This window comes from Corylus avellana, chromosome ca1 (assembly GCF_901000735.1).
Source record: "Corylus avellana chromosome ca1, CavTom2PMs-1.0".
Taxonomy (NCBI): Eukaryota; Viridiplantae; Streptophyta; class Magnoliopsida; order Fagales; family Betulaceae; genus Corylus; species Corylus avellana.
Genome location: NC_081541.1, coordinates 3,301,601 through 3,327,454, shown reverse-complemented (window position 1 = coordinate 3,327,454; position 25,854 = coordinate 3,301,601). Strand labels below are relative to the sequence as shown.

Genomic DNA, 25,854 nt, shown 5'->3' with positions numbered 1-25,854 from the left:
TTGTAACAACAATTCAACTTCATAAAAATAAACTTATGAAAGTAATTGTTTATTTATATTGAAATACACCAAGAACCTGACATATATATTACAATAACGAAGAAAAGTCCAACTTCACATAGTACAACCACATTCTACTGCATGGACTAAGGGAGAATCAAACAACCAGCAAAAGATAATTAAAGGTTCAACTTATGGGTAACAAATTAGAAACTTCTACCTACTAAATCAAGGAGAACAGACATTGTTTAACTGGATTTTAGCCATTCTACTATAAAGCTTTTCTTGTAGCAAATGATCAATTGCAGAGGGCCACTGCCATCATTTTGTTAAGAAAAGCTCAATGGCAGCATGGCTTAAATGCGCAAACACTGCCATCAACTTACTTCTTAAATAAACTGAAATGCACCACACTGCCATCAATTTATTTAAGAAATGAATTGATGGCAGTGTGGGAGCATTTCAGCCATCTAACATTGAGCTTTTCTTAAGAAAAGATTGCAGTGGCCCTCTGCTTGCACTTCATTTGCGACAAGAACAATGCCATAATAATAGGAAAAAAAAAAAAAAAATGATTGAGAACTACGCACTAAGGGAGTTTTTCTTGAAAAGTTCCAAACAATGTTCTTTTTCCAAGTCCCTACTCCAAAACTTCTTGTAATACTCTGCATATGTGAATCCCCTGTATGCAGCTGCAGATCCATCATCTGTCAGTGAATTCGGGGCGCAGATTAATGTGTCATCGGACGGGCAGAGGAATGAAGCTATTGACATCCTTGGCTTGTCAGAATTGACTATAGCTCGGTGCCAAACACTCTTATACATCCCATTACTCACTGCCTGCAATCACTCATTGTCATGTAAAATTCCCTCATAAATTTTTCATTAGCTCGTGTTTCAAGTAAAGTCACATAAGCAGTTTATAGATGTAAACAAACTGTGATAACCAAATTTTGTACAATCAAACTAAGTTTACCTGCAGCTGATCGCCCAGGTTAATGACAAAAGCATTTGGGTGAGGATTAACAGCAAGCCACTTGCCCTCTTTGAGGACCTGAAGGCCTGCAACTTGAAGGTCTTGAAGAAGAATTGTGAGGGCATTTGGGTCAGTATGTGCAGGCAATCCATAGGTGAGTTCTGGTTCTGGACAAGGTGGGTAATAGTTCACAGCCATATGCTGTCCTTGGTCTCCCAATATATTCTTTATGCAATCCCTTTCCACCCCTAAGCTCTCTGCAATGAGCTCTAGTAATGTGAACCCAAGTTGTCGAACTTCCATGCAGTAATTACTCACAACTTCCCTGTCAATACAAGGGAACCACACATTAGCTTTTTTATTTTCAAAAGGAAAATGTTTCGGTACTAAAAATTTAATTGTTTAATAACTGACATAGCAAGTGTCACATAAACTGTCGCGCCAATTTGTAAAAGATTTGTTGTAAAAGCTATAATACCCGATGGACAACAAGAATGATTTTGATCGAATCAAGTATGTTATCATTGAATAAGCATTGTGGGTTCTTCTAATCATAAGTACTGGACCTGCAAGCTGGACTAACTAAGCCCAAAGTTTCAACAGGCCACAAATTCTCTTTATTTCACTTGAGATGAAAATAATCTTAATCCCACAAATTTAAAGCGGGGTCAATATATACACTTCAAGTAATGCTATAAATCATTCTTGTCTCACTTTAAAAAATTATGTGGCTTCGAAAATTATTATTGACCTTGTAATTGATTATTATTAAATTTTGATCAAATAATGATTTTAAAAGCTACCTCATTCATGAGTATCACAAATAGAATTATTCACGTACAGATAATTGTCATTTCACCATCTCCGACATGTGTGGGATCCACACATATGAGATTGGGGGAGTAGAAGAAGCAATAAATGACAAAAGTGTGAAACTTATGACATTCTCATATTTCGGAAATTTCTCAGAAATTTCCGAAGAGTGATCTTTCATAACTCGTAAGACATGATGCCTTACCAATTTGTCTATCCAAGAGATAGAGAAAGGCACGCAACTTTATGCTGCTGTCAAACAAAAATAAAGAGAGAGATTGAGAAAGACCATTTTTTAAATTATCTTTTTAAATTAATTTTTCCTTGGTAGATATGTTCCACATCGTTTTCTATGAATTGAAACAATGGATGGGGATTTTTAACAATTTATTTTTTATATGAGACCCACTTACTCGAATAGGTGATTAATTAAGTGTCACAGTCCAAAACTTATTTCGACAGGAAAATTTCATATAAGTTGTCTCACAATTACTATATGGAAAACAAATTGATGGAGATCTATATACATTTTGTATGAACTTTTAGCTTTTCTTCTATACTGTCTATTTTGTTTGTTTTTTGTTTTTGTTTTTTTGCATAGTTATATCCTAATCTCTAAGCACATAATAACTAATTAATGAGCAATTCAAAGGCTACAAGTATATCAAAACTACAAGAAAACTTGAGAAGATATAAACCTACCAACCAGCTAAAAAGAATATAAAGTATATCACATGAGAAGACTTTCTAGAATCATAAACCAAAAATTTCTCACAAAACACATTAAACATATGGGAAGCCCAAATAAAAGATGGGATTTGCGTGAGATTTAAGATGATAGGACCATTGAGCAATAGATAAATGTTCAGGGGTCCACCTATATATATATTTATATATAAAATTTGTCCTTGATATAAAGCTAATTTAAATGATTTTAATAGCTATGGCCCAGCCCGCCTAAGCTACAATGTAGCTCGGCCAGCCACTACGGATAAAAATATTGAATTATATGAATGGACGGTTAGACTAATATTTTTCAACATGAATTTTCAAAAAATAAAGATATAAATATTATTCAACTCACTTATGATGGGAAAGAGTAATCCGAATAATAATAATAATAATAACAACAATAATAATAATGATGATGATTTCAAAAGAGGGGTCATCCCAGTTTATGTTTGTCTTTTTTCTTGATTATTCTTCGTAAAAAAAAAAAATTATGAGAAAATAAACTATATATTGTCAACTTTTAAAGGATCCTCTTGGTACAACCTTGTCAAAAAGCGATTTTAACATATTAAAAAATTTGGACAAAAAGAAAAAAGCAACCCCCTTGCTTTTTCAAAACGCTTTTTTGACGCACAAAAAACGCCTTATAAAATGCTCAATTCTCGCGTTTTCGGCGGAAACACGTGTTTTATAACGACTACTTTTTAAACTATCAAATATGCTCAATTTTCCTTTAAAAAATGCATTTAGAGGAAAAAATAAAAACTTTTTGCTTCCAATAGCAAAGAGGACCAAAATGGACCGTAACTCTAGGAGACGTGACAAAAATTAAAGCACATCAAATTATTATATTGATTGATATGTTGAAATACGCTACCTAAATTACGTTATTTAATGAAGAAGAGTACTACTAAAGAAACAAAACAATATTTAAAAAAAAAAAAAAAAAAAACAGTTAGAACGAGACAAATCTACCCATACTAGGCTGTAGCCTGTAACCCTAGACAAACTACCCTAGACAAGACCCATCTGGAAGAAGATGCTGAATCAGCACCACGTAAGAACAATAATATTCAATCAATCGCTCTTGTGCACCTCACAAATCAATCATGCACCGCGTGACTCGATTTTGCTTACAACAACGCGGTTACTTACCATGACGTCAGCAATGACAGCCAAAAATTTCAGTCCTGTACCGGATTCTCAAGTTGTCATGATGTCAGCTTTTGTCGGCGTCATAACTGTTCTACCAGTCGACAAAGTCTCCGGCGCATATTAAATTGCCTGGACCGAGATCTGGTGTGTACATAATATGTGGACCATCATTTCAGCGACTTTTTTCATTTGACTTTTTTCTCACGATCTGGACCATTTATTTTAAATGGATGGTCCATAGATAGAGAAGGAATTGAGATTTTCTCTATTTTATTTAAATTAGATAATATTAAAGAAGTATTTTTATCTATTCAAAAGGTCAAAAAATAAAAATATTAATTTAATATAACTAACTGAATAATAAGAAGATCTATGCAATAACTAAGATGTTTACAAGGGATCCAAATCCTAATTAACTTGCACATGTCTCATGCCATCATTAATGAAAGTTTATTAGTTTTTGTCTTTTCAGCTGTCCTTCAAATATAAGAAATTTGATACTCTTCAATTCATTGAATTGAATAGGAACCAGTTTCCCACTTTTCCCAGTTTATGCCTTGATTGATAAAGTAAACCAAAGACCAAAATTAGTCGAAATTTGGGAGTGCCCATAAAATGGTATTGATGGATTGAAATCTTAATCCTAATTAACTATATTGGGGTAGACAATTATAAGATCGATCAGGCAAATAGTTACGAGAAATACTACACTTCTCAATTTTAAAAAAAAAAAAAAAAAAAAAATATTCCTAAATGATATATCAAAATTTCATGAATTGATAACTTAGTGATACATTTCTCAAAAGTAATAAAAAATTCATTCGAAATAGCTTGTGTATCGGAACAAATTGTAAATTACTAAAACATATGGTTTAGATGGATGAATTCTATAGAAGGTCTCTCATAATTACAATCAATCTGAATCCACCTACTGGTTCATGTGGAGTCCAAATCTTAAGAGTCAATCCAAAGAAATTATGTTTGAAGTGGGAAATTTAAACTCTTAATCCATAATGTCTATTCAAGCTCCATTTTGTCACCGAGCTTTTACTCCCTCAGTGGATTTAAATCTATGTTAGATAATATATTTGTTATGCAAGATCGATAGTAGGATGACATCTATCTAAAATTTGGTCCAACGATTATGAATCCACATGAAATTCCATTGGAAATCCCAAAACAAATGGAATCCTTCACATCATGCTCTTAATCGAACAGGAATTTGATTAGTTTGGGAGCAATCTTTTTGTCTAATTATGTGGAATCCACTAGTTTGACAGGGCAGCCGCTGAGCTAAGCAAATTAGATCAGCCTTTTGAATTAAGAATCGATAAATTATGACGATGCATTTAATATTACAAGACTATGATACGTGATTGATTTTAGTGTATTTAAAAGAAAGCTTCTTGGACTTTTACAAAAACAAATATAATTTTAAATGGGTTATTGTGCAAAGCACTCCACAATCTTTTTTTTCTTTTTTTTTTTAATGTAATTAAATTATAAGCATTTATCTTTTATATCGTTGTATGATCACTTCAATAAACAACCATGCATTTCTAAAACGAAAAAAAAAAAAAAAAAAAAAAAAAATTGCTTTTATATATTAAGGCATATGCGTGTGTCTTGTAAATGGCGAAAATCCGGACATGACGATAAACAAAGGCAGGGATTTTAGTACTTTTTATTTTTGTTTTTAATGTCCTCATGTGCATGTGAGCATGTGAACATGTGAGCATGTGTGTACCTTGCAGGGCTATATGCCAACCATGCCAATAAATGTCTCAGATCCTTCAGAAACTGAATTTTGGGACTCGCATACAGGCAGTCAGGCACATGGGGGGAACTGACAAAAGAGTGTGCCCTAGACTTTGTCAATCAACAATCAAATTAGGAAACAATACCTTTTTCTTTTCTTTTTTTAAGCAAATATGGTAAGGGGACAACCTGAGATGGAACCTAAATTTTGTAATACTAGCATCTTATTTGCTAAAAAATATCAGTTAACCAAAAAAAAAAAAACTATATGGGTTTGCAATGCAAGATCAGTCGAGTCATAACCTAATTCCAAGCTTACAAAAAATATAGTAGTTAAAAATCGGTTGGTTGAGATTAATAGGAAAGAGTCTCATCCGCTTGGGAATTTATTGGGTCCCTCATTCATTAAAATTTAAAAAGAACAAGAAAAAAAACAAAAACAAAAAAGAGAGAACGCATCATGCATCAGTAACTAAAGCATGCACCCAATTAACCTTAACTATGACACTTGTTCCCCCTCTATGTTTGTAATATTACTATAGACAATGTCCTTTTAGAGCCATCTAAGTAAAATTAAAACTTGCATGTTATATTCTACGAGTATATATATCAAAACTTACTTGATGTTCTAACAAGTCATATAATATATGTAACGGTTAGTCAAGCACATGCAGTTTTTATATTACATTGATTCTTGTACGATGAATCATTTTAAATAGATATCATATAGATCTCTTGAGATGATATATTTAATCGTTAGGGTTGGATCAAGAGTTTTACATACATGTCTATTTCATCGAGCCTTCTTTTCGAGATTCGTTATGCTTTTCATGCATGAGGTTTAAATTTATTGAACCAAAAAATTGCTACCTTAAACCCGTCATTTACTAGGATTTCGGTCGCTGACTCCCTAGTCAGTATTATTCCATTCAAAGTATATTTGTGGCCACCATGCAAAAAAAAAAAAAAAAAAATCTCAAAATTTGTTTGAAGAGCTAGTGCTGCTAGTTGCATAATGTTGTCATTTTTTTTTAATTAAAAAAAAATAAAAAAATAGCAGTAAACGTGGAAGATGTGTCATCACCAGCCTCCAAAGACTTTTTCAGAGAGAGAGAGAGAGAGAGAGAGAGAGAGAGCTTACTTGAAGGAAGGAGGAGTGGTAGGCCACTCAGGCACATACTTGTCCAAAGGATGACAATGGAGTCGAAGGTAGTCTCTCCAATTGTGAACCTTCTCCTTCTTCACATTAAAACTGGTGGAAAGTCTGATTGTCTTTGAGGGGTCATCGGAGTACAACTTGAGCTTCTCCTCCACCGGCAGACTAAAGAAGTCATTTGCCACCTCTAACATTTTCTCCACCAACTCCGCAGACACGCCATGATTGATCACCTACATATATTCACACAATCAAACAAACAAACACATAACACCATGTACATAAATTTATAAAACGAATTGTATAAACAGAGTAATGAACTATTTGTACGGTTCTGTACCTGGAAAAATCCATACGACTTGCAGGCATCGCCAATTTGTTTGACAATTTGGGCTCTATCCTCACAACCCAAGTCGACGATTGGAACATCCTCGCAGCTAGATACTTCCGATAGCCGGGGTCGCTCTGATTCTGGCCGGACATAGCTTTCCGGCAGGTTTGAGTAGCGAACTCCGGTGGATAGCACCTTTGTGTCCATGTATAGAAATACACGAAAGCAAAAGAAAAATTAGGATCACACAAATATGCTCTCACCACTATACTCTTGTTGGACCTCAGTAAAATGAGAATCACTTACATACATGCCTATTTATATATATTTCACACTTAAGGCCTAAGGGCAGATCCCTGTTCCGTACTCTGGTTTTGCCGTAAGCTTTGGTTCGGTTTAATTCAAAAACGTGTGGTTTAAAAAATTCACGATTTTATAAATGGAGTATTTTTATGCATTACCTTTCTCAATTTCTAATATTTATGTAATATTATTAATTGTTTAATTAAAAAATCATGCCACATAAGTTTTGAAAGAGTGATGAATAACAGTACTCATATATATATATATATATATAGCATTACTCCTCTCCTAATCTAACCAAAAAAAAAAAAAAAAATTATAATGTACCCAATTTCTTCTAAAAATATAAAATTACCCTTAATAAAAAAAATAATAATTAAAAAAAAAAAAAAAACAAAAAAATGTTGGGGCCTATGTGTTACCAAACCTACGACAACGGCCGAGGGTCTTCAACAGACCGACAACACTGGCTCAATTCTTATAACTTATAGCCGCCGCCGTGGCCCATGGCCGTTATGGACTACTAGACACACAGATACAAAGGACCATAGGGTCTTCACCATCAAAAGAATCAATACGCGTTAACAAACATAACTCCTTTTATTTTTCTTCTTGTTTTTGTAATATGACAGTAATTTTGTTTGGGTGCAATTGAAAACTAAACATAAAATAAAATAAAAAGGAGTGAAAGCAGTGGATGGAACGTTGGTGAAAATGCGGTTAGAATGAAATTGAAAGGTGACCTTTAATTCCTTGGAGGCACAACCTTTAATTTCTTTGAGGCACGATGGCAACTGGGATTTTGTGGCTGTGGCCTAGATGGGAAGAACCCAAATGACGGATTGGGATTTTCGATAATAGTGTGAAAATTGCCAATCAATCTTTTTTGAAATCTTGATTATCCATTTTTATCTAAAAGCCATCAACACGTCAGTCAGGTGTTCAACTTAATATAAAATAATAAAATATTATTTACATTTAAACAATAAATATAAAATAAAATAATAAAACAAATATGAGTAGCCGAACCACTTCATAATTTTTATTTTACTTTTAATTATTTTTTAAATATAAATAATATTTTATTATTTTATATTGAGTGAAATACATGACAAGTCCGTGACTATTGAATAAAAATAGATAATCAAGATTTAAAAAAAAAAAAAAATTGATTGGGTATTGCCCGGATCCCAATCCCCCAAATGACCAAGTCAAGGGATGAATGGGACCCACCCAATAAGCATCCGATTGCCAAAAGAACTAAAATCTAAAATATTCCGAAATCATTGGAGGTTGGAGATCAATTATTTGTTTTGGTGCTCAAATTTAAATTTAAGTCGAAATTGAGTTCTTGCAAACGACTCCACAGAGGCACAGAGCATCTCTACTCTTGTCTTAATCAAGATTCTCTAGATGATTATCAGAGGAAAGGAGGAGAACATAAATAAATAAATATGTTGTTTGTACTTGTAGGGCGTTAAACCCACTCCTTTGCCGACCAATCACATGGTAAGCGGAGAAGTGATATGGTTGAGACACTCCCTGGGCTTGGGGTTCCCAGCCCCCGAGCCAAGGGTGGGAACCCCAAGCCAAGGGGAGGTCCCCCAATTTTTTTTTCAAATTTTGCTTTCTAAACTAAATATTTTAGTTCTGGCCATAGTAGCTGCGAGATGACTCCGATGGCAACCACCGTGTGACTAGCCGACAGATTCGGACAGCAAAGAATTAATTTTGTTGGATTTAAGATGTACCTTTGTACTATTTTAATTCAGAGCTATACAATTGTGTGGGATTGTCCGGGTTATATAGTTCATATAAGGCATGTGGGATGCATGTGTGAATAATGAATGCCAACGCGTACTAATTTGAAATGATGGAGTGCCGATTACCATTTCAAAAAATAAATGATGGAATACATCTCATTAATTTTTATTTTTTTTATTTATTTTTTTCTTAAGAAGGAACCCATCTCATTAGTAAACGCCAACCTCCTCTTTTTTTTTTTTCCTTTTTTTTTTTTTTTTTTTAAAAGTATGAAATGGAACCTTGTTAACGCTAATCCAACCAGAATTTATTTTTTATTTTATTTTTTGACATGTCCACACAAGAGGGAGAAGGGAGATTCGAATTAGTGACCACCGCTTCAGAAAAGAGTGGTTCTCAGACGATTAAGTTACCCCTTGGGGACCCAACTAGAATTTATTATTGGAGAGTTAAAAGTATGAAAGATGGTCAAATTTAATTTTGATATGTGGGGTGGCCGGAGTAGGCCATGCCCCCCCCCTAACACAAGGGAAAACAAAAAATTTAAGGGGAAAAAAAAGTTTTGGAATTTTTTTTTTTTTTTTTTTGTAGCCTATTGGCCTCTACCCGTACCAAATTATGGTTCCGTCCTGGTAATTATATATATATATATATATAAATGAAAATTGTTGATGCAGTTGTCACATCCAGTAACTCTCAACCCTTAGTCCTGTGATAAAAACAAGGGTATTAATGGTGGGCACCGTGCAAGAAGGGAGAAGGCGACAACACCACCTCCAATACCCAAGTCAGATAGATAAGAACAAGTGGCAATATTAGAGCAAGAATAGACAAAAAAAAATATTAAGAGTAGCGAGAGTGACATATATAGAACCTGCCTCCAAACAACCATTCCCTCTCGGGTTTTATATACCTGGCCCGTGGGTTGGAAAGAATGGATTTTGGTTTTGAAGCGGTGTGATTTGGGGGGGGGGGGGGGGGGGGGGGGGGGGGGGGGGTCGGTGGGAGTGGTGGAAGCTAACTATTTAGTAGGCTCTTTCCATGGAATTGTCGAAGAGGAAGTTTGCACTGCGTGGAGTTGTTGATTTGGTGGAGGCTTCACTATGGGGCCAGTGTGAACCTTGCTTGGCAGGTCCCAGTGTTCAATTTTTCTTAGGTCATGGTTATGACTAATGGAAATGAATAATGTGAAGACTAGTAAAATTACGATGGGTCTACCGTTGCTGAGTGCGTAGTATGGCCCAATGAGGAATTGAGCATGTGAGCCTCCACGCTGGCCCCTTCCCAAAGCATAAAGGAGCACATTCATTTTCAATTGGATCTTTTAGCAATCCTGTTATCTGAGTACAGAAATATAAAAAAAAGTTCTTGCTGACGGACGGACAGAGTTTACGGTATGAGCAGTGGATGGTACTTAATAGTGAAATTGCAGAAGGCCACCATTTATGTTTGCCCCGACCCGGTACGGCGTTATGGCTGAGCGGCCTGTTCCATTCTGATTACATCCCAACGTCTGATCGCCAAGAATTGACTGTAATATTAAATTTTTATTTTTTTTAAGTAAAATATTAAAAAAAAATAAATAAAACATCAGGAGGAGAAAGATGGAGATTGGTTCCATTACCCCTTATTAAATAGATTGACCATTGCATTTCGGCTTGGCGAAAGGATCCCGGTGCATTTAGGTGCCCGGACCACCGAAATTCAGAGTAGTTCGACCACCATACGATTCGATTATTAGGTGGCGAAGCCACTAGATTGACCACCCCAAATGCCTCGATCTCTTTTTTCTTTTTTTTTTTGGCCAAAGTTGGTTCGACCACCCAAATGGGCAGGGCTGGAACCACCCAGCGTTCTCCTCCTTTTTTTTCTTTTTTTTTTTTTTTTATATATATATATTTTGCTTTAAAAAAAATTACAAAGTGAATTTTTGGCACTGTACATGTCAGATGGCACTGTAACTGGAACAGTGCCGGCCCTGGCTGGGGTCAAACATAGCTCTCTATTCCTAATTGGCAAGGCGGCCATCACTTGTTTTGTCCATGCTTCTAACCCCTTCCATAATGCCATGGAAAAAGTGTCATAATAGCTCATGTTATTGCATGGCCAATCGCCAATCCCCACTTCCCAATCTGGCTAAACCTTTTGTGGACAAGGTAACGTTGAGAATAATCTTTTGCTATTATGTGGCTCACAGAATTGTTATGATCTCCATGTGTGAGAAAGTTGTGTGCATGTGAAAAACTTTTATTACCTGCAACTGTCCAGCCTTGTCTTCTCTGGAGGATAGGTTCTATCAATTGAATCATCTTCCATCCCCTCGCATACTTTATGCAAATGGTGTCAGTTTCAGCTGATTAGGAATTGCAATTTGCAAAGAAACAAGTGATAAAAGAAATTCAAATGTTGGAAAAAAGACACTTCAATTTTATGGCATGTATTTGCCCAAGCCTTCTTATTCGGTCCACAAACTATATATCTTACCTCGTCTTAAATCAACCTCACATGAATTCGAGAAAAATAAAAAATTCAGCTCCACATCCAAATCTAGGCATCTTAGAAATGACGTTTTTGTAGGATTCATGGAATGTAGATGCTTTTGCGGAAGTCTCTGTTTAATGTGACAGATGAACCGTGACTAAAGATCAAGCTTGTCTTTGAAAAAGGTCAAAAAGAAGATTTGATCGATGATTCTTAAATTATGGAATTTAAATCGTTTTTAAGTATATACGCCTTCAAAATATCATATATTAAAAATGTGATATGTTACAATTGGGAACTAAAGATATTTTCACGAGGTTCTTGTTCTTTATGTTGCGAAAAAACTTTAAACCAAAAATAGTTTTTTTTTTTTTTTTCAAGAAAAAGCGTCTCAACAAAAATGAAAAAAATAAAATAGTTGTGAGGAAAAAAAAATTTGGTTACCTCTGTAACTTGCCACTTTTTTTTTTTTTTTTTTTTTTTTTTTTTTTTTGTAACGTGGCATTTTCAAAGCATTTCAACACTTAAAAATAGTCTAAAGAATAAGCGTCTCAAGAAAAAAAAAAAATTGGAAGGAATTTTATTGTTTTTTTTTTGGCTACCTCGGAAACTTGCCACCTTTTTTATATGTGGAATTTTCGAAGCATTTCGATACTTAGAAATAGTCTGAATTCTGCAATTTGAGAATTTACAATTTATAGGAGATCATGATCCCAAAAAGGTTAACAATGTCTGAATTCCGAGCATGGTTAATTTAATTAAACGTAATTATTTTACATAATATTATAGTAACAAAGTTTTCCTTCAAACTGGGTTAAAGGAATTTCCTTGAACCTAGTTTATAAAAGTGATATGTGTCAATTTTTTTAATAACATATAAGATGCACATGAGTTTTTAATAAAATGTATTCCAACTTTGTCCTTACTATTAAAAAAATATATGCATCACACATGTTCAAGATACATTTGTCACTTTTATAAACTAAGTTGAAAAAAATTTCCTCAACCCAATTTAAAGAAAAACGTTGTCCATATCATAGCAAACGTGAAGAAAACGCAGCCCTTTTTTTTTATTATTTATTTATATTTATTTATTTTCTTTTTTATTTGTGAGTGAAGGTAGCATTTCTAGAAGCCGGTCGACACGCAGAAAATGTTTAAATATTCGGAGATCGCGTTGCTTTCACAACGCAAAGGCGACGTTTACCATTTGCACCGTGTTTTTTAAGCAATACCACTAAACAGTAAACAACGTGATTTTATTGGTGTCAAAAGCAATTGATTACTTGAAATTTATGGTGGGAAAATTGATAGGAAGAAGTTTTAATTATTTGTCATTCATTTTGTGAAACGAATCGATTTTACGGTTTTCTTATATTTAACTATTTATATGGTACAACGTCATTTAAATGATTTGACAACATATTTAATTAAACGGATTATAAATTTCAGCTCTAACGCATTAATTTTGAATTGAGTTTGTATGTCGTGTCATAAATTGTCTGTCCTATGTGGGATTTGAGGTATGAGTATGTGACTACGTAAATCAACCATAAGATCCATAACCTTATTAAATTATATGAAAAGGTTAAAAGTCCTTTTTGATAGATAAGGATTTGTTTATCTTAAGGTGACTCGATAAAGAATAAGAAAACTGGAGTTTACAGGACAATTTGAGATGAAAGGCTGGCGTTAATCAACCGCTTTGATATCATGAAGTAGTTTGTAATTAAAAAGAAAAAGAAAGAGGAAAAAGAAGAAATATAAAAAATGGGGCTACTAATTTACGCGTGGTTTAATGTTAGACACTGACACATATATCAAACACTATAGAAGAGTTCGACAAAGTTATATTATGCTCTTATTAATTAATCTAACTGTGTAGAATGCTCTTACAAATTATTTGGATAATTTCAAATGTAATAAAGTTGAATACCATTAAGAAAAAAAAAAAAAAATTGTTAGCTTTGAGATTCAGATTGGGCTCAACTTACTTGAATTATTTACCATTCATTTAAAAAAAAAAAAAAAAAATCTTATCTATATATCTCATTATCTTATGTGTTCCAAATTTCAGAGTTGATGCGTCTTTTAAGGGTTGTATGGGGCAAGACTTTGAGTCAAGACGTGTTCGTCGGACTCGGATGTAGAAACATAAACAGGGCGGTGGCATGTGGGCTTGCAATGGGTGGTTCTCATTGAGCAGACGGCAAGTAGGGTAATGCATTATATTTGCGTTACCAATTTAGTATTTATTATCCATGTGCCAATCCCTTCGTGTGGGTCCTCCTCGGCGCTGGCTACTCCAATCATTAGCCTTTCCAATTGGAGCTCACTCGTCTTAATGTCTCCTCATCCAATTTTTTTGTTCCAAAGTTTTCCACACCAATGATTGAAAAGTTGCGTTTTTCATTTACAAACCAATTCTTACGTTGATGAAAATTGAATTATTATTGATCTTAAAAAATAAAAAAAAAAATAAAAAAACCATTTTCCATGCAATCCTATGGACTTAAAAAGGTAAAAACTATTTTTAACACTAATTTATAATGGAGAATGTTAGGCGTTCTCTTATTGTTCTCAAGATCTTAGGTAGATTTTTTTTTTTTTTAAAAAAAAAAAAGAATTTAGCTCTTATTTCTTTCACCTGATTTTTAGAAAATACTATCTACCTAAAATCACTTGGAAAACATGATGACAACATTTCTCATCTATAATAGACCAAACTGCATAAAAATGGAAACGGATGAATATAACGAAAGTCTATGGCTCCGTTTATTTTGGGTAATTTTTTTTTTTTTTAAAGATAATGTTTTATGTATTTTCTGATATTTAGTGCAACCGAAAATAATAGTCAAACTGAAAATATTATTTGTTTATATATATATATATATATATATATATAAAGCTTCTTTAATTTTGAAAAATGGTTTATATTTTAACTTTCGTAAACCATTTTTTGAATTTGAGTTTCTCATTCTCAAACCTCCAGCACACCATCAAACTACTATAAGGTTTGCTGGACCTCTCTCAGAGGTTTCCGGAAGTGGTCGGCCGTTTTTCATCATCACTCATTAATTTGGTACAAGTCAAATACCGAAAAATATTTTATAAATTCGTTGAAAACATTTTACATCAAAACAAACCGAGCCTAAATGTTAAAAAGTAAACCAAACCAATTGTTAAAGTAGTAATTAAACAATTTTTTTTTTTTTTTTAATAAGTGATAATTTTACATAATATTAAAACAACTATTCTTAATTTGAACCTTGTTTTTATCGCTGGCGTTTTCTTTTAAATAAATTCTTTAATTGTTGGGCCTCACCTTTTTTCCTACTTCATTATGAAGAAAATAAATACTCGAAAAAACTACACGACAAATTAAATTTAAATGGTGGATAAACACGAAATATTAATTTACAAAAATATGTCAATTTCAAGCTATTTATCAACGAGTATGGTAAGGGTATGTGCGTGGCATTGGTGATAAACTCAACACTTTTTCCACTACCGACTTGGCAATCCTACCCATATCCACAATTCCGGCTATCTCATCCTTTTCTCCTTGTCCTTTTGCCGTTCATTTAATTTTACCAATTTATTATATCCCTCTAGTGAGGGTTGGTAGAAAGACAATAGCCAAAGTTTTGGACCAATTGAACATTTTGTTCACACTTCAATTCCAAAACATTGCCCACTTTCAAACTTTTGCTGCTGGTATTGCGGCTCCAACATTGTGCATTTTTATTTATCATGTAAATTACAAACTATAATTCGCCGACATGCATCGACCGTTAACTTAAACATCAGAAATATCTCATTCCGCGACTTTCGGAAGGTATAGGACCTTTTTTATTCTCTCTTGTATGTGTACTTGGTCGGCAAATAGTGCTCGAACAATATGCAACACAATATTATGTTTGGTAACTATTTTTCTTTTTTCTCTTTCTTTTTTTTTTAAAAAATGGTTAACATAATTTCTTCATATTAACAAACAATATTTTTCACATTTACTCACAAAAAATTCAAAATGCATTTCTGTTTTATACCATATCAATCAATTTATTCCTCCTTTATATCTTCTTAACAAGTGTATGTTATATTTCAAATTTCAGGGTATTATCCAAAAAAAAAAAAAAAAAATCAAAGGTAAATTCAGACATGATGGTTTCGTTAGAGATTTTTTTTTTTTTAATATTAACAAATAAATTTAAATATAAAACACTCAAAATTATTTATAACTTTGATAAATGTTTTTTTTTTTTTTTAATCTTTTACCCATCTTTTTGGTCCATCTATATATAAGAAATGAGAAAATTCATATATGCACATATAGGTCTCACAAATTCAATGACAGATTTATTAAAAAAAAAAAAAATTGTTTATTAAGATTTTTATTGTTTTGGTAAAAACGAAAAAGTGAAAAAGGTGTGTTATGAAAAGCACGGATCCGGATATGAGAAATCCCAACGTAGAGGCCCAACTTAAGTCTAACTTTTGCCTTATTTTTTTATTTAAAAAAAAAAACTAAATATCAAATGAAAAAAATGTGTGAATGAATAATATCTATTTTTTATCCTTATTTTATTTGGTATTTTTTAAAAAATACAAAATGATATTTTTCTTCATAAAAATGTCATTTTTATTACAAAAAAAAAGAAGATATTTTTATGAACAAAAATATCATTTTGTATTTTAAAAAAAAATACTAAATAAAAGAAGGACCAAAAATAAATATTATTCATTTACACATTTTTTTCATTTGATATTTAGTTTTTTTTTTTAAATAAAAAAATAAAGCAATAATTAAACTTAAGTCAGGCCTTCAAGTTGAGTACCTATCATCTCTCTCCAGACGTTTATGGGTCCCCACTCCCTAGTATGAACTTTTTGAAAAAGTGTTGAAATATGGACAAGTGTAGGACCACAACATTTAATTCAGCCCCGGCCTACAAGGCTTAAGGTTATGACCTCCATCGTCCGAACCAACCCAACCCCAACCCTGTGGCTGTGGAGCGTGGGGATCATCTACATCCACTGATCTACTTGCAATTAATTCAATGCATGAGTTAAGGGTTATGACACCATCACTATGTGCGTCACCCAATGACGTCATATTTGCCCTTCTATATAGCCAAATGCCCACTTGCATAAAAAAATATCTAACAAAAAGTCCACAACCTTTATTTGGGTGAGCTGTACGAATAATGTGCCAGTTTTGTTTGGAATGGTCCTTTTTCTTCCTCGGTATGAATGTTGCAAATTTTCTATCCCCCAACCAATAATTCATAATCTGCACACACAGACAGACTGACAGACAGAGGATACGTACAAGATGGCTTGACTTGATGACTTCCGATTCGAAATTATTGTTTTTTATATCATTGTATATTTCTTCTTCCATTTTTTTTTTTTTTGTTATATAAAATATTTCTCTACATATCCATGGTTGATGTGTTGGGATATTACGATATATATATATATATATATATATATATATATATATATTATCGTGACTATATTTCCACTAGGTAAACTAATTAATATAACCAACTCCATTTTACTAATTTTAATTTGATTGATCTCTCAATCGGGTCAGTCCAAATTGGCCAACTCGAGAATTCCAAACCGCCCAATTTATCTTGCCCACCTATTAAGCGATTGGAATTTAATATATAAATTTTGTTATAGTTAGGTTGAAGGTTGGGTTTAGAGTTTTGATAAACCTAATCAAGTTGTCTCGACTCACTATTTAAAACATTTAAATGTTTATAAACATTTAAAACGTTTTGGTAAACCTAATCAAGTGTCTATAAACATTTTTTTTTTTTTTTTTTGAAAAGATAACGAGCATAAAACTCAAATAATATAGAGCAAAAGCTCTAAAGCAACCATAGTCGAAGTTACGAAGTTACAAGCGTCAAAGATGACGTATTATATTCCATACTCAAACAAAATTCGCTAACATATGACATATTTTCAAATTAAACAGCAAATCTGCACTAGACAGACTCAAACCAATGCATAGGTAACTTTTATTCATCGGCACTGAAGGCAAAGAACTCCAAGCCAAAGCTCATCCTCCTCAACCCGAAAGCCAGAATATCGTTCACATCCACAACCGAAAGATCTGGACCAAAGCAACAAACTCGAAGGGCATCAAGCGAGCAGATCGAGAAAGAGGACCGAGCATTGTTACAAGCAAAAACAAAAACGATTATAGAGAAACAAAACAAGACAGAAAGAACAAAAAAAATGAAAGCCAAACAAAATTACAGGAAAATAAACAACATAAAAAACACACCAAGATGATGACAGCAGCCGAAAAGAAGAGTCGATCGCGTGCTCGCCGGAAACTAAAAACGCGAGAAAAGGCCCAGCAGAGGACGGTGGGCGGCGGAACACGCGGAGGAGATCGGCGGCGCACTCAACTAGAGGGAGAAGTTTGAGTGAAACCCCAAGAGCATCACCAACAAAGTGTACCTAAACAAGTTAAAAAAGCAACAAAAGAAAATACATAAAGAAATAAAACACAACTAGGGACCAAAGGAGGGGGAAGAGGCGAAGAGGAAGGGAAAGAAAAAAAATCGCACAAAGAGTTAGGGGCATGAGGTAAATAGGCTAGCTCGTTAAGCAAAAAAAGGCAATGGGAAGGGAGGGGGGAGGCAGAAGAGGGAGAGGGGAGGAGGGCCGGAGGGAGAGAACAAAGGTTCTCCCCCTCCGACGGCTACTAGAGATGAATCCCTAGCAGAGAGGGGAGGGAGCTGCTGAGCTTGTATTGTGTGTATAACATTTAAAACGTTAGCCTAAGTTAGTAAACTGTCATTAATGACCTTAAGAATTTAATGTACGTTTTAAATGTTTATAAACACTTAGCACTATTTTAAATGGGTTTGAGGATGTTTTTTGCAGACTGTTTGAAGAAAATTTCTGTCCAATAATTTTTATAATTGGGTGTGTAAAATAACATTATTCTTAATTCTTAAGTAGAAATATTATAAAGAAAATACAATTTTATAAGTATACGTATATATACATTTCCTTGCTTGCGTAGAATTCTTTCTTTTTCTTTTTCTTTTCTTTTTTAACAATAGTTGTCACTAATTATATTCAATATAAACTTAACATTCAAAGAGAAAGAGATATATTTTATTATCCTATATATTAGTACCTGTCAAGTCTGTTATATAAAAAAATAAAAACAAAAATAGTCTAACAGATGCAAGGTTAAATAAAAATAAAATATAGTGCCCAAATTAAAGAAAGACTTTTAAGATTTGTTGAGCTAAGCCTTTGGATCGAGTCGAGCTTTCATTTTTTGGACTAATTTAATAGATATATAAAAATCATAAACTTCTAATATACTTTAGTTGTTTTATATGACATCTAATGAATGATTCAAATACTTTATAATTTTTTTTGTTAAAAAAAATATTGACTTAATCAAATATAAGAACACACATCATAAGCTCTGGAATGAAGTTCACGTCTCTGGCTATATTTTATATGAAGTAATATAAGTTGATAAATATCAGAGAATACGACATCAAATAAATTCATTTTATAAGAATCATATCTTAGCCCGGTCCATAACAGAGAGATCATAGGCTTGAGCCCAAAAAGTATCGGCCGATTCAATAGCAATTCCAGGCCCACTCCATACACTGGCCCGCGGGATTTTATTATTTGATTAGCATTTTGGGCTCTTTTTGGGCCTTTTTCTTTTTTTTTTTTTCTTTTTTTTTTTTTTAAAAAAAAAAAAACTATGGAGTTAATTTAAATGGGCATTAGATGAGCTTAATTCAGTTTTTGAATTAAATATATTTGCAAATTGTATTATGAAGATACAAATTGAACCGTAAACATTGGACAGTAGAAATATTTATAAACTGAATTCTGATTTGAAAATAAAAAACATACATCTATTTATAAACTTTGGGCAATATAATAAGTAAATTGAAAAAAAAAAAAAAACTACAAAATACAATTGAATTGAATTATATTATCTATAAAAAAAAAAAAAAAAGAATTGATTCAATTGTCTTGAAATAATGTCCATAGTTGGAAGTGGGACACATTATGTAAATTTAATGTTTTAATGACATTTCAAACTACCAGCCAAATTAGGCAATACTTCATGCAAAAAGAACAAAAATGGCATAGGGATGCCCGTTTGATGAAATTAGAATATTTTGTAATGAGAGAGAGAGAGCACTCTATAGAGAGAGAGAGAGGGTGAGACTAAGAACATGAGAGTTGGGAAGATGGGGCTAGAGAGAGTGGGGAAATGAAACGATGTCGTTTTGAAATTAAATTGTGAAATGACTTTACTTTATAAGGCAAACTTTTTAGAATATGGTAAAATGCTAAAGCTACCAAGGTTCTGTCGAAAGGGAATGCCACTTGCTAGTTGCTATTATATTTATTTCTATTGTGTTATTAGTATAGTCATTTGTTTAGTTTTAGGCCAATAATGAGATGTGCTAAATTTTGTGGACATACGAAAAAACCCTTTACTCTTACTCTATTAGTCTGTTTGGGATTGCGTTTGAGAAATTAAGATTTTAAGTAAAAAAGAGTTTTTGGACAAAAGCTTCATTTTTAAGGTTTTTTCAAAAGTGTTTTTTGATAATTTTAAGGTTTTTTGGACTATTAAAAACGCTTTTAATTTTTTTATCAAACGAGTATTTTTTTCTTCAAACGGACTTTTTAAGTGTTAAAAGCACTTTTAAGCCTCTCAAACGCAATCCCAAACAAAACCTATGTATAAGTGAAATTGGCTCATTAGACTTCATTAAGTGATTATGTGAAAATTAGGGTTCAAATTAATAGTCTCTCTACACACACAAAACACAGTTTTCTTTTATATGTTTGGGCATCTATATGAGATTCGTAAGACAGATATTGAAAGTTTATCATGAGAATATTAAAGGCATACTACCATCATCATTTTATGTTGAAGATGTGTAACCTAAGAGCACACCAGTTAGTTGCACAGAGTTTGACCTCCGACCATTTTTCTGTTTGGTTGAAAGATTCTCCATTTTGGTTGTTGAATTTGCGTTGTTTTGTTTTACTAGTAAATACTTTTCTCATCGTTTGACAAAAAGGACATATTATCTTTAATTATTGAATAGTGCTTCCACTTTATAGAAAATTTTTTTTGCTACCCAGGAAAAAATTGTCCAAATATTCTTCCATCATATTCAATCAAAAGGGGGGGGAGAAGAAGAAGAAAAAGAAGCAAAGGCCACTGATGAGAAGCAACAGTTGCTCTCTTAAAAAAATCAAACTAAACAATAGGCCACCACCAATGTGAGCTGGGCCTAGCCACGGCCCACAGTCAAAGTCCAAGTGAAATTAGGCGTCTCGTCCCGTCCACAGTTGTCGCAGCAAAACGACCCCGTTTTCCTTATCCTCAACATCTCCCCCACGGCCCAAAGTTGAAGTCCCAAGTCAAATTAGGCGTCTCAAATGGCCCATGTTGACTTCGTAGCCACCGATTTGAGCTGGGCCTGGTCACGCCCACAGTCAAAGTCCAAGTCAAATTAGGCGTCTCGTCCTGTCCACGGTCGTCGGCAGCAAAACGACCCCGTTTCTCCTTTTCCGCAACATCTTCCCCAACTAACTATCTGTAAAAAAAAAAAAAAAAAAAGAACTTTCCGAGAGAAAACTCCATAGCCAGAGTTTTCCCTCACTTTCCCGAGAAAACAGAATAGTAACAGAAAAAATGGAGCATCCGAGCCAGGACTCCCTTCTCAAACACCCGAACTCCATAACCTACGAGTCCCCCTACCCTCTCTACGCCCTGGCAATCTCCCATTCCCCCCACCGTGTCGCCGTGGGTAGTTTCCTCGAGACCTTCAACAACCGCGTGGACGTGCTCTCCTTCGACCCCGAAACCCTGACCCTCAAGCCCCAGCTCCCCGCGCTCTCCTTCGACCACCCCTACCCTCCCACCAAGCTCATGTTCCACCCCTCCACCTCCTCCCCCAACCTCCTCGCCTCCTCTGGCGACTTCCTCCGCCTCTGGGATCTCCGCGACCACTCCGCCGAACCCCTCTCCGTCCTCAACAACAGCAAGTCCTCAGAATTCTGCGCTCCGCTCACCTCCTTCGATTGGAACGACGTCGAGCCCAGGCGCCTGGGGACCTCTAGCATCGACACCACCTGCACCATCTGGGATGTTGAACGGGGCGTTGTCGAGACCCAGCTCATCGCCCACGACAAGGAGGTGTACGACATCGCCTGGGGGGAGGCTAGGGTTTTCTCCTCCGTCTCCGCCGACGGGTCCGTCCGGATCTTCGATCTCCGGGACAAGGAGCACTCCACGATCATCTACGAGAGCCCCCAGCCAGATACGCCTCTTCTTAGGCTGGCCTGGAACAAGCAGGACCTTAGGTAAGTTAAATTGATAGTAGAAATATGTAGTCAAAAGATCATAATAAGGATTACTGCTATAATGTCAGGTTAAATTAACAAGCAGGACCGACCATAGATATTGGTAAATCACCAGTTATAACCAAAAGTTGAAGTTGACAGTGAAGCATGTAATTCAAAGCTTGTCTTAAAAACTTTATTTTATGGGAAATGATGAATTTGATCATTTAATTGATATTCTGACAGGTACATGGCGACCATTTTGATGGATAGCAACAAGGTTGTGATTTTGGATATCCGGGCACCAACGATGCCGGTGGCGGAGCTGGAGAGGCATGCAGCGAGCGTGAATGCAATTTCTTGGGCACCCCAGAGTAGCAGGCATATTTGCTCCGCTGGGGATGATACCCAGGCGTTGATTTGGGAGTTGCCAACGGTGGCTGGGCCGAACGGGATTGATCCGATGTCGGTGTACTCGGCGGGGTCAGAGATTAACCAGCTGCAGTGGTCGGCAGCAGTACCCGATTGGATTGCCGTTGCATTTTCCAACAAAATGCAACTCTTGAAGGTTTGAGGTGCGGTGACATTTCTTGTTATTTATGATGTTGATATTGAACTGGTGGTGCTTGGAGTTTTAGAATTCGGTGCTAGTATGCTGAGGGGTTGCTTGTTTTAGATGCTTGAATTAGTATGTTTGAATGCGTACCTGCACAACCTCACGTGGGTTGAAACCATTTTGTGATGCTAAAGAGTAAACACCTGTTTGGGAATGGTTTATAGGAAACAATGAATGCGGTCCCTTACAACTTGGAAGGATGCATTTTGGCCTGAATGTGTGTTGGTTTATGACACTTCTAGGTGATTGTAGTTTGGAAGACTTAAGAATAAAATGTGATATATTGTGGTGTAACTGTAATACTACGTTTTGGAGGCCCCTCAATTTCTGTCAAAAAGTTGGGAAGACAAACATGTGCTTAAACCTTTTTTTCACGTTTACAAAGTGACTTTTTCATGATGTATCTGTGAGAATCACTCAGCCTTCAGAGCTCACTTCCATCAAGTTACTATATTTGTGCTTACTTCTGTGTCATTTCTTTTTCTTTTTAAATCTTCTGATATTTATCACAATGCTAAAAGGCTAGTGAGCTGTTATGGTGCTACGATGTGTCAACATGCTAGGCGTGTTAGAGTTCTTTAACTCTGTATCTTGTAAGAACATATTTTCTCTCTATATATGTAGTGGTTTGATGAGTTCTTGACATTTTTCTAGATTTTTCAGGATTCATGGGGACTTTTGGGCATATTGCTGCAATTCAGTTAATACCTTATGGTCTTGGGATCCATCTGCATCAAAATTGATGCTGATACATTCATGTTTTAATTTGGCATGACAAACACACCTCTTCTATTCTCTCTCTCTTTTTTTTTTTTCCAGAGGTGTTGTTGGAGTTGGAGTCAGACTCTTAACTTCTTTTATGTAAATAGTGAATATTCCCCATGCAATCTGTTCGGCCTAAATGGATGTGTATTACCATCAACCTGCCAACATCAAAGCTTCGTAATGCTATCTGCATTGTATCCTGTTGTAAAGGCTGATAAGGTTTCCTCTCTTTATTTAAGTGCTTCTACTCTCTCATCCAGTCGAATATTTCTAGGTCTTAATGTGTCATGCCAAAAGTGTCTTTGCATGCTGTTAACCATTACTCGTGTAAAAGAGTGAATTATCTTTAAAAAGATGTTTACATTCATTCAAAAGTTCATACTGTTTATGTGATATAACGTTGGAGATGATTTTTCTGCATTGAGACTTCCTTTCTTGTTAAATGCATGGTATAGTCCTCCATTATTTTAGGCGTGCTATGTTGTGGTTTTATGGAGCTTATTTGCACGAGGTTGTGGTTTTATGGAGCTTATAGCTGACTGTAATTGTAAAGAATAATAAGTTTCAAACTAATACATCGGACTTATAAGTTTTGATATTGTAAAGAAAGCTTAAATCAGTGGCTTGATTTGCAATGCCAAATGTGGAATGTTTTTTTTATATTTTCCATAATGACATGAGCTACTTTCAGTTTTTTGAACATCTTAATGTTCATATGACTGGTTTCATAGGTCCAGCTTTGGTTTACTAATAAATTTGTCTGATTAGCTTGCCTATTGGATGAGTAGCCCCCAGAAGCTGTAACTTTGAACATGCTTCCCTTCATAGACATTACTGAGAATGATTTTACATATACTCTTACTTTAGCAGTGACTTATCCTATATGCTTTCTTTGCTAAATTGGATAAATCTTGGCATCTTCCTTTATGCAGATTCCTTAATGGTGGCAAGGAAGGTTCATAAACCCAATGGTGTTGCTCCTGTATTGATATTGTATTTGACAAATGCTACAACTAGTGAATGGAAAGAGCTCATGTATTACTGGTGAGGGATGTTCTAGTATGCAAGGAACAGATGCAAGTCCCTACTCTAGATCCTTGTCTATTGGATATCAGTAGGGTGTAGATGCACTTTTTTGCACATATTTTGGACCTGTGAAAGCTAACTAGAGTATGACCGTTTCTACTCTAAATCCTCCTCGTCTATTCTGATTGAAGTTTTCATTTCATTGCCCTTGGCACTTCTCATGTGGTAGTGTTGTTTCTTGGACTATTAACTATGGAGAATGCAATCTTATAATATTGTGCTTAGTTTATCGGGAATCAGGGGGATGCTGGACTGAACTGATGAAATGACATTGGCTTTCATTGTAATTGAAATATAATCCATTGAAAAATGCAAGGCAACTCTATTTTGAAAGTCGTGGAGGATGAAATGAATGAGGCCTAGAATGTTTTGACTAGGGTTGTGCCCTGCCCCCTACGAGTGGAGAATAGCCATATCCCACCACCGTATTTGCCTCCAGCGAGAGACGGTTTTCACTATCCAGCCATCAGTTCATAGGAGGTGGAATCAAGTCGTATTTGCCCCAAACAACTAAAGCGCTTGGCGTGAGGAAATGAAGCTCTCGGTTTGGCAGCAGAACTACGCGAACAAGCGGAGTAGTAGCTCTGGAGCATCTTCGGGCTATTGGATTCTTCATCAGACGGCTTGATCAAGTTCGCATTTGCGATCATCTTCCTGCTCGTCTCCTCCCTTGCCACGCTTTGTTTCGCTCTGCCTTCGACCTTGCCCAAACTGTCACTTTCCACTTCGCTTTGACCACCATGAATCTTAGAGAGCTGCCCGCCGCAAAAAATAACGGATGGCATCACTTTGCATGATGTTTTGGAAACAAATGCATATTTGACATCCATTTGGTAGAGTTTGAATTTCATGTAACAAGTAATGGATAGCAAAATCCTGATAGGCTCAAGCCAAGCAATTGAAACAAATGTCTCATCAAAATTTACACCCTCAACTTGATTATACCCTAATTGGGTTATCAATCTAGCCTTGTTGCTCACTATGGTACATTTCTCATTAGTTTTGTTCTTGAAAACTTGGTGGCAATTACATTGCTTATTGCTCACCATCACAATCTATTTTTTTTTTCTTTCTTTTTTTCCTTTATCAGCAACAGTAGGAACATAATTAACTTTGCCTTCAGCAACTAAATTTTCATGAGAAGTAGAAAGCAAAGATAAGCAAGTATCAACAAAATCCAAATTAGATTTATCACAATAAACGTTTTTGAACATTCAACATCTTATCAGGCTTCTCATTAGAAGAGATTTTTTTCTTTTTTTTTTAAATTGTGCACTCTTTGAAAAAGCTTATTGTATGCAACCTGCAAATCGTTCTCCTCATCTAAATCATATTGGGATAATTCATCATGGTCAAGTCGCAACAAGTGTGTCATGATCACTAGACCCACTACCTCTCCTCATAGAAGATGTGGAAGCCATGTAATTTCTACACTCATTAGACGCAGTCATTGTTTAACTCATCCCTCATGGTACTTTCCATGACTTTTCTTTTGTACTTCTTATAATTTGATCTCTCATCCCGAATAATGTCTAAAA

General features: G+C 34.8%; 2 protein-coding genes across 2 annotated transcripts; one reads left to right on the top strand and one right to left on the bottom strand.

The window, feature by feature from the left end:
- Nucleotides 1-33: 33 nt before the first annotated feature.
- Nucleotides 34-7,226, bottom strand: LOC132168115 (protein DOWNY MILDEW RESISTANCE 6). The gene is made up of 4 exons (XM_059579200.1): nucleotides 6,931-7,226; nucleotides 6,576-6,823; nucleotides 977-1,301; nucleotides 34-840 (listed from the first exon to the last, which is right to left on the bottom strand). The coding sequence occupies exons 1-4, from the start codon at nucleotides 7,126-7,128 to the stop codon at nucleotides 583-585; spliced, it is 1,029 nt and encodes a 342-aa protein (XP_059435183.1). The 5' UTR covers nucleotides 7,129-7,226; the 3' UTR covers nucleotides 34-582.
- Nucleotides 7,227-21,111: 13,885 nt separating this feature from the next.
- On the top strand, nucleotides 21,112-24,540 carry LOC132188553 (protein TRANSPARENT TESTA GLABRA 1). The gene is made up of 3 exons (XM_059603048.1): nucleotides 21,112-21,870; nucleotides 22,096-22,424; nucleotides 24,163-24,540. The coding sequence occupies exons 1-2, from the start codon at nucleotides 21,200-21,202 to the stop codon at nucleotides 22,421-22,423; spliced, it is 999 nt and encodes a 332-aa protein (XP_059459031.1). The 5' UTR covers nucleotides 21,112-21,199; the 3' UTR covers nucleotide 22,424; nucleotides 24,163-24,540.
- Nucleotides 24,541-25,854: the final 1,314 nt, after the last annotated feature.

Coding starts and splice junctions, on each gene's coding strand:
- LOC132168115 (XM_059579200.1), bottom strand. CDS start 7,128: ATGGACACAAAGGTGCTATCCACCGGAGTTCGCTACTCAAACCTGCCG. Junction 1,302..6,575: donor ACCACTCCTCCTTCCTTCAA/GTAAGCTCTCTC, acceptor TTGTATTGACAG/GGAAGTTGTGAGTAATTACT. Junction 841..976: donor ACCTGGGCGATCAGCTGCAG/GTAAACTTAGTT, acceptor GAGTGATTGCAG/GCAGTGAGTAATGGGATGTA.
- LOC132188553 (XM_059603048.1), top strand. CDS start 21,200: ATGGAGCATCCGAGCCAGGACTCCCTTCTCAAACACCCGAACTCCATA. Junction 21,871..22,095: donor TGGAACAAGCAGGACCTTAG/GTAAGTTAAATT, acceptor ATATTCTGACAG/GTACATGGCGACCATTTTGA.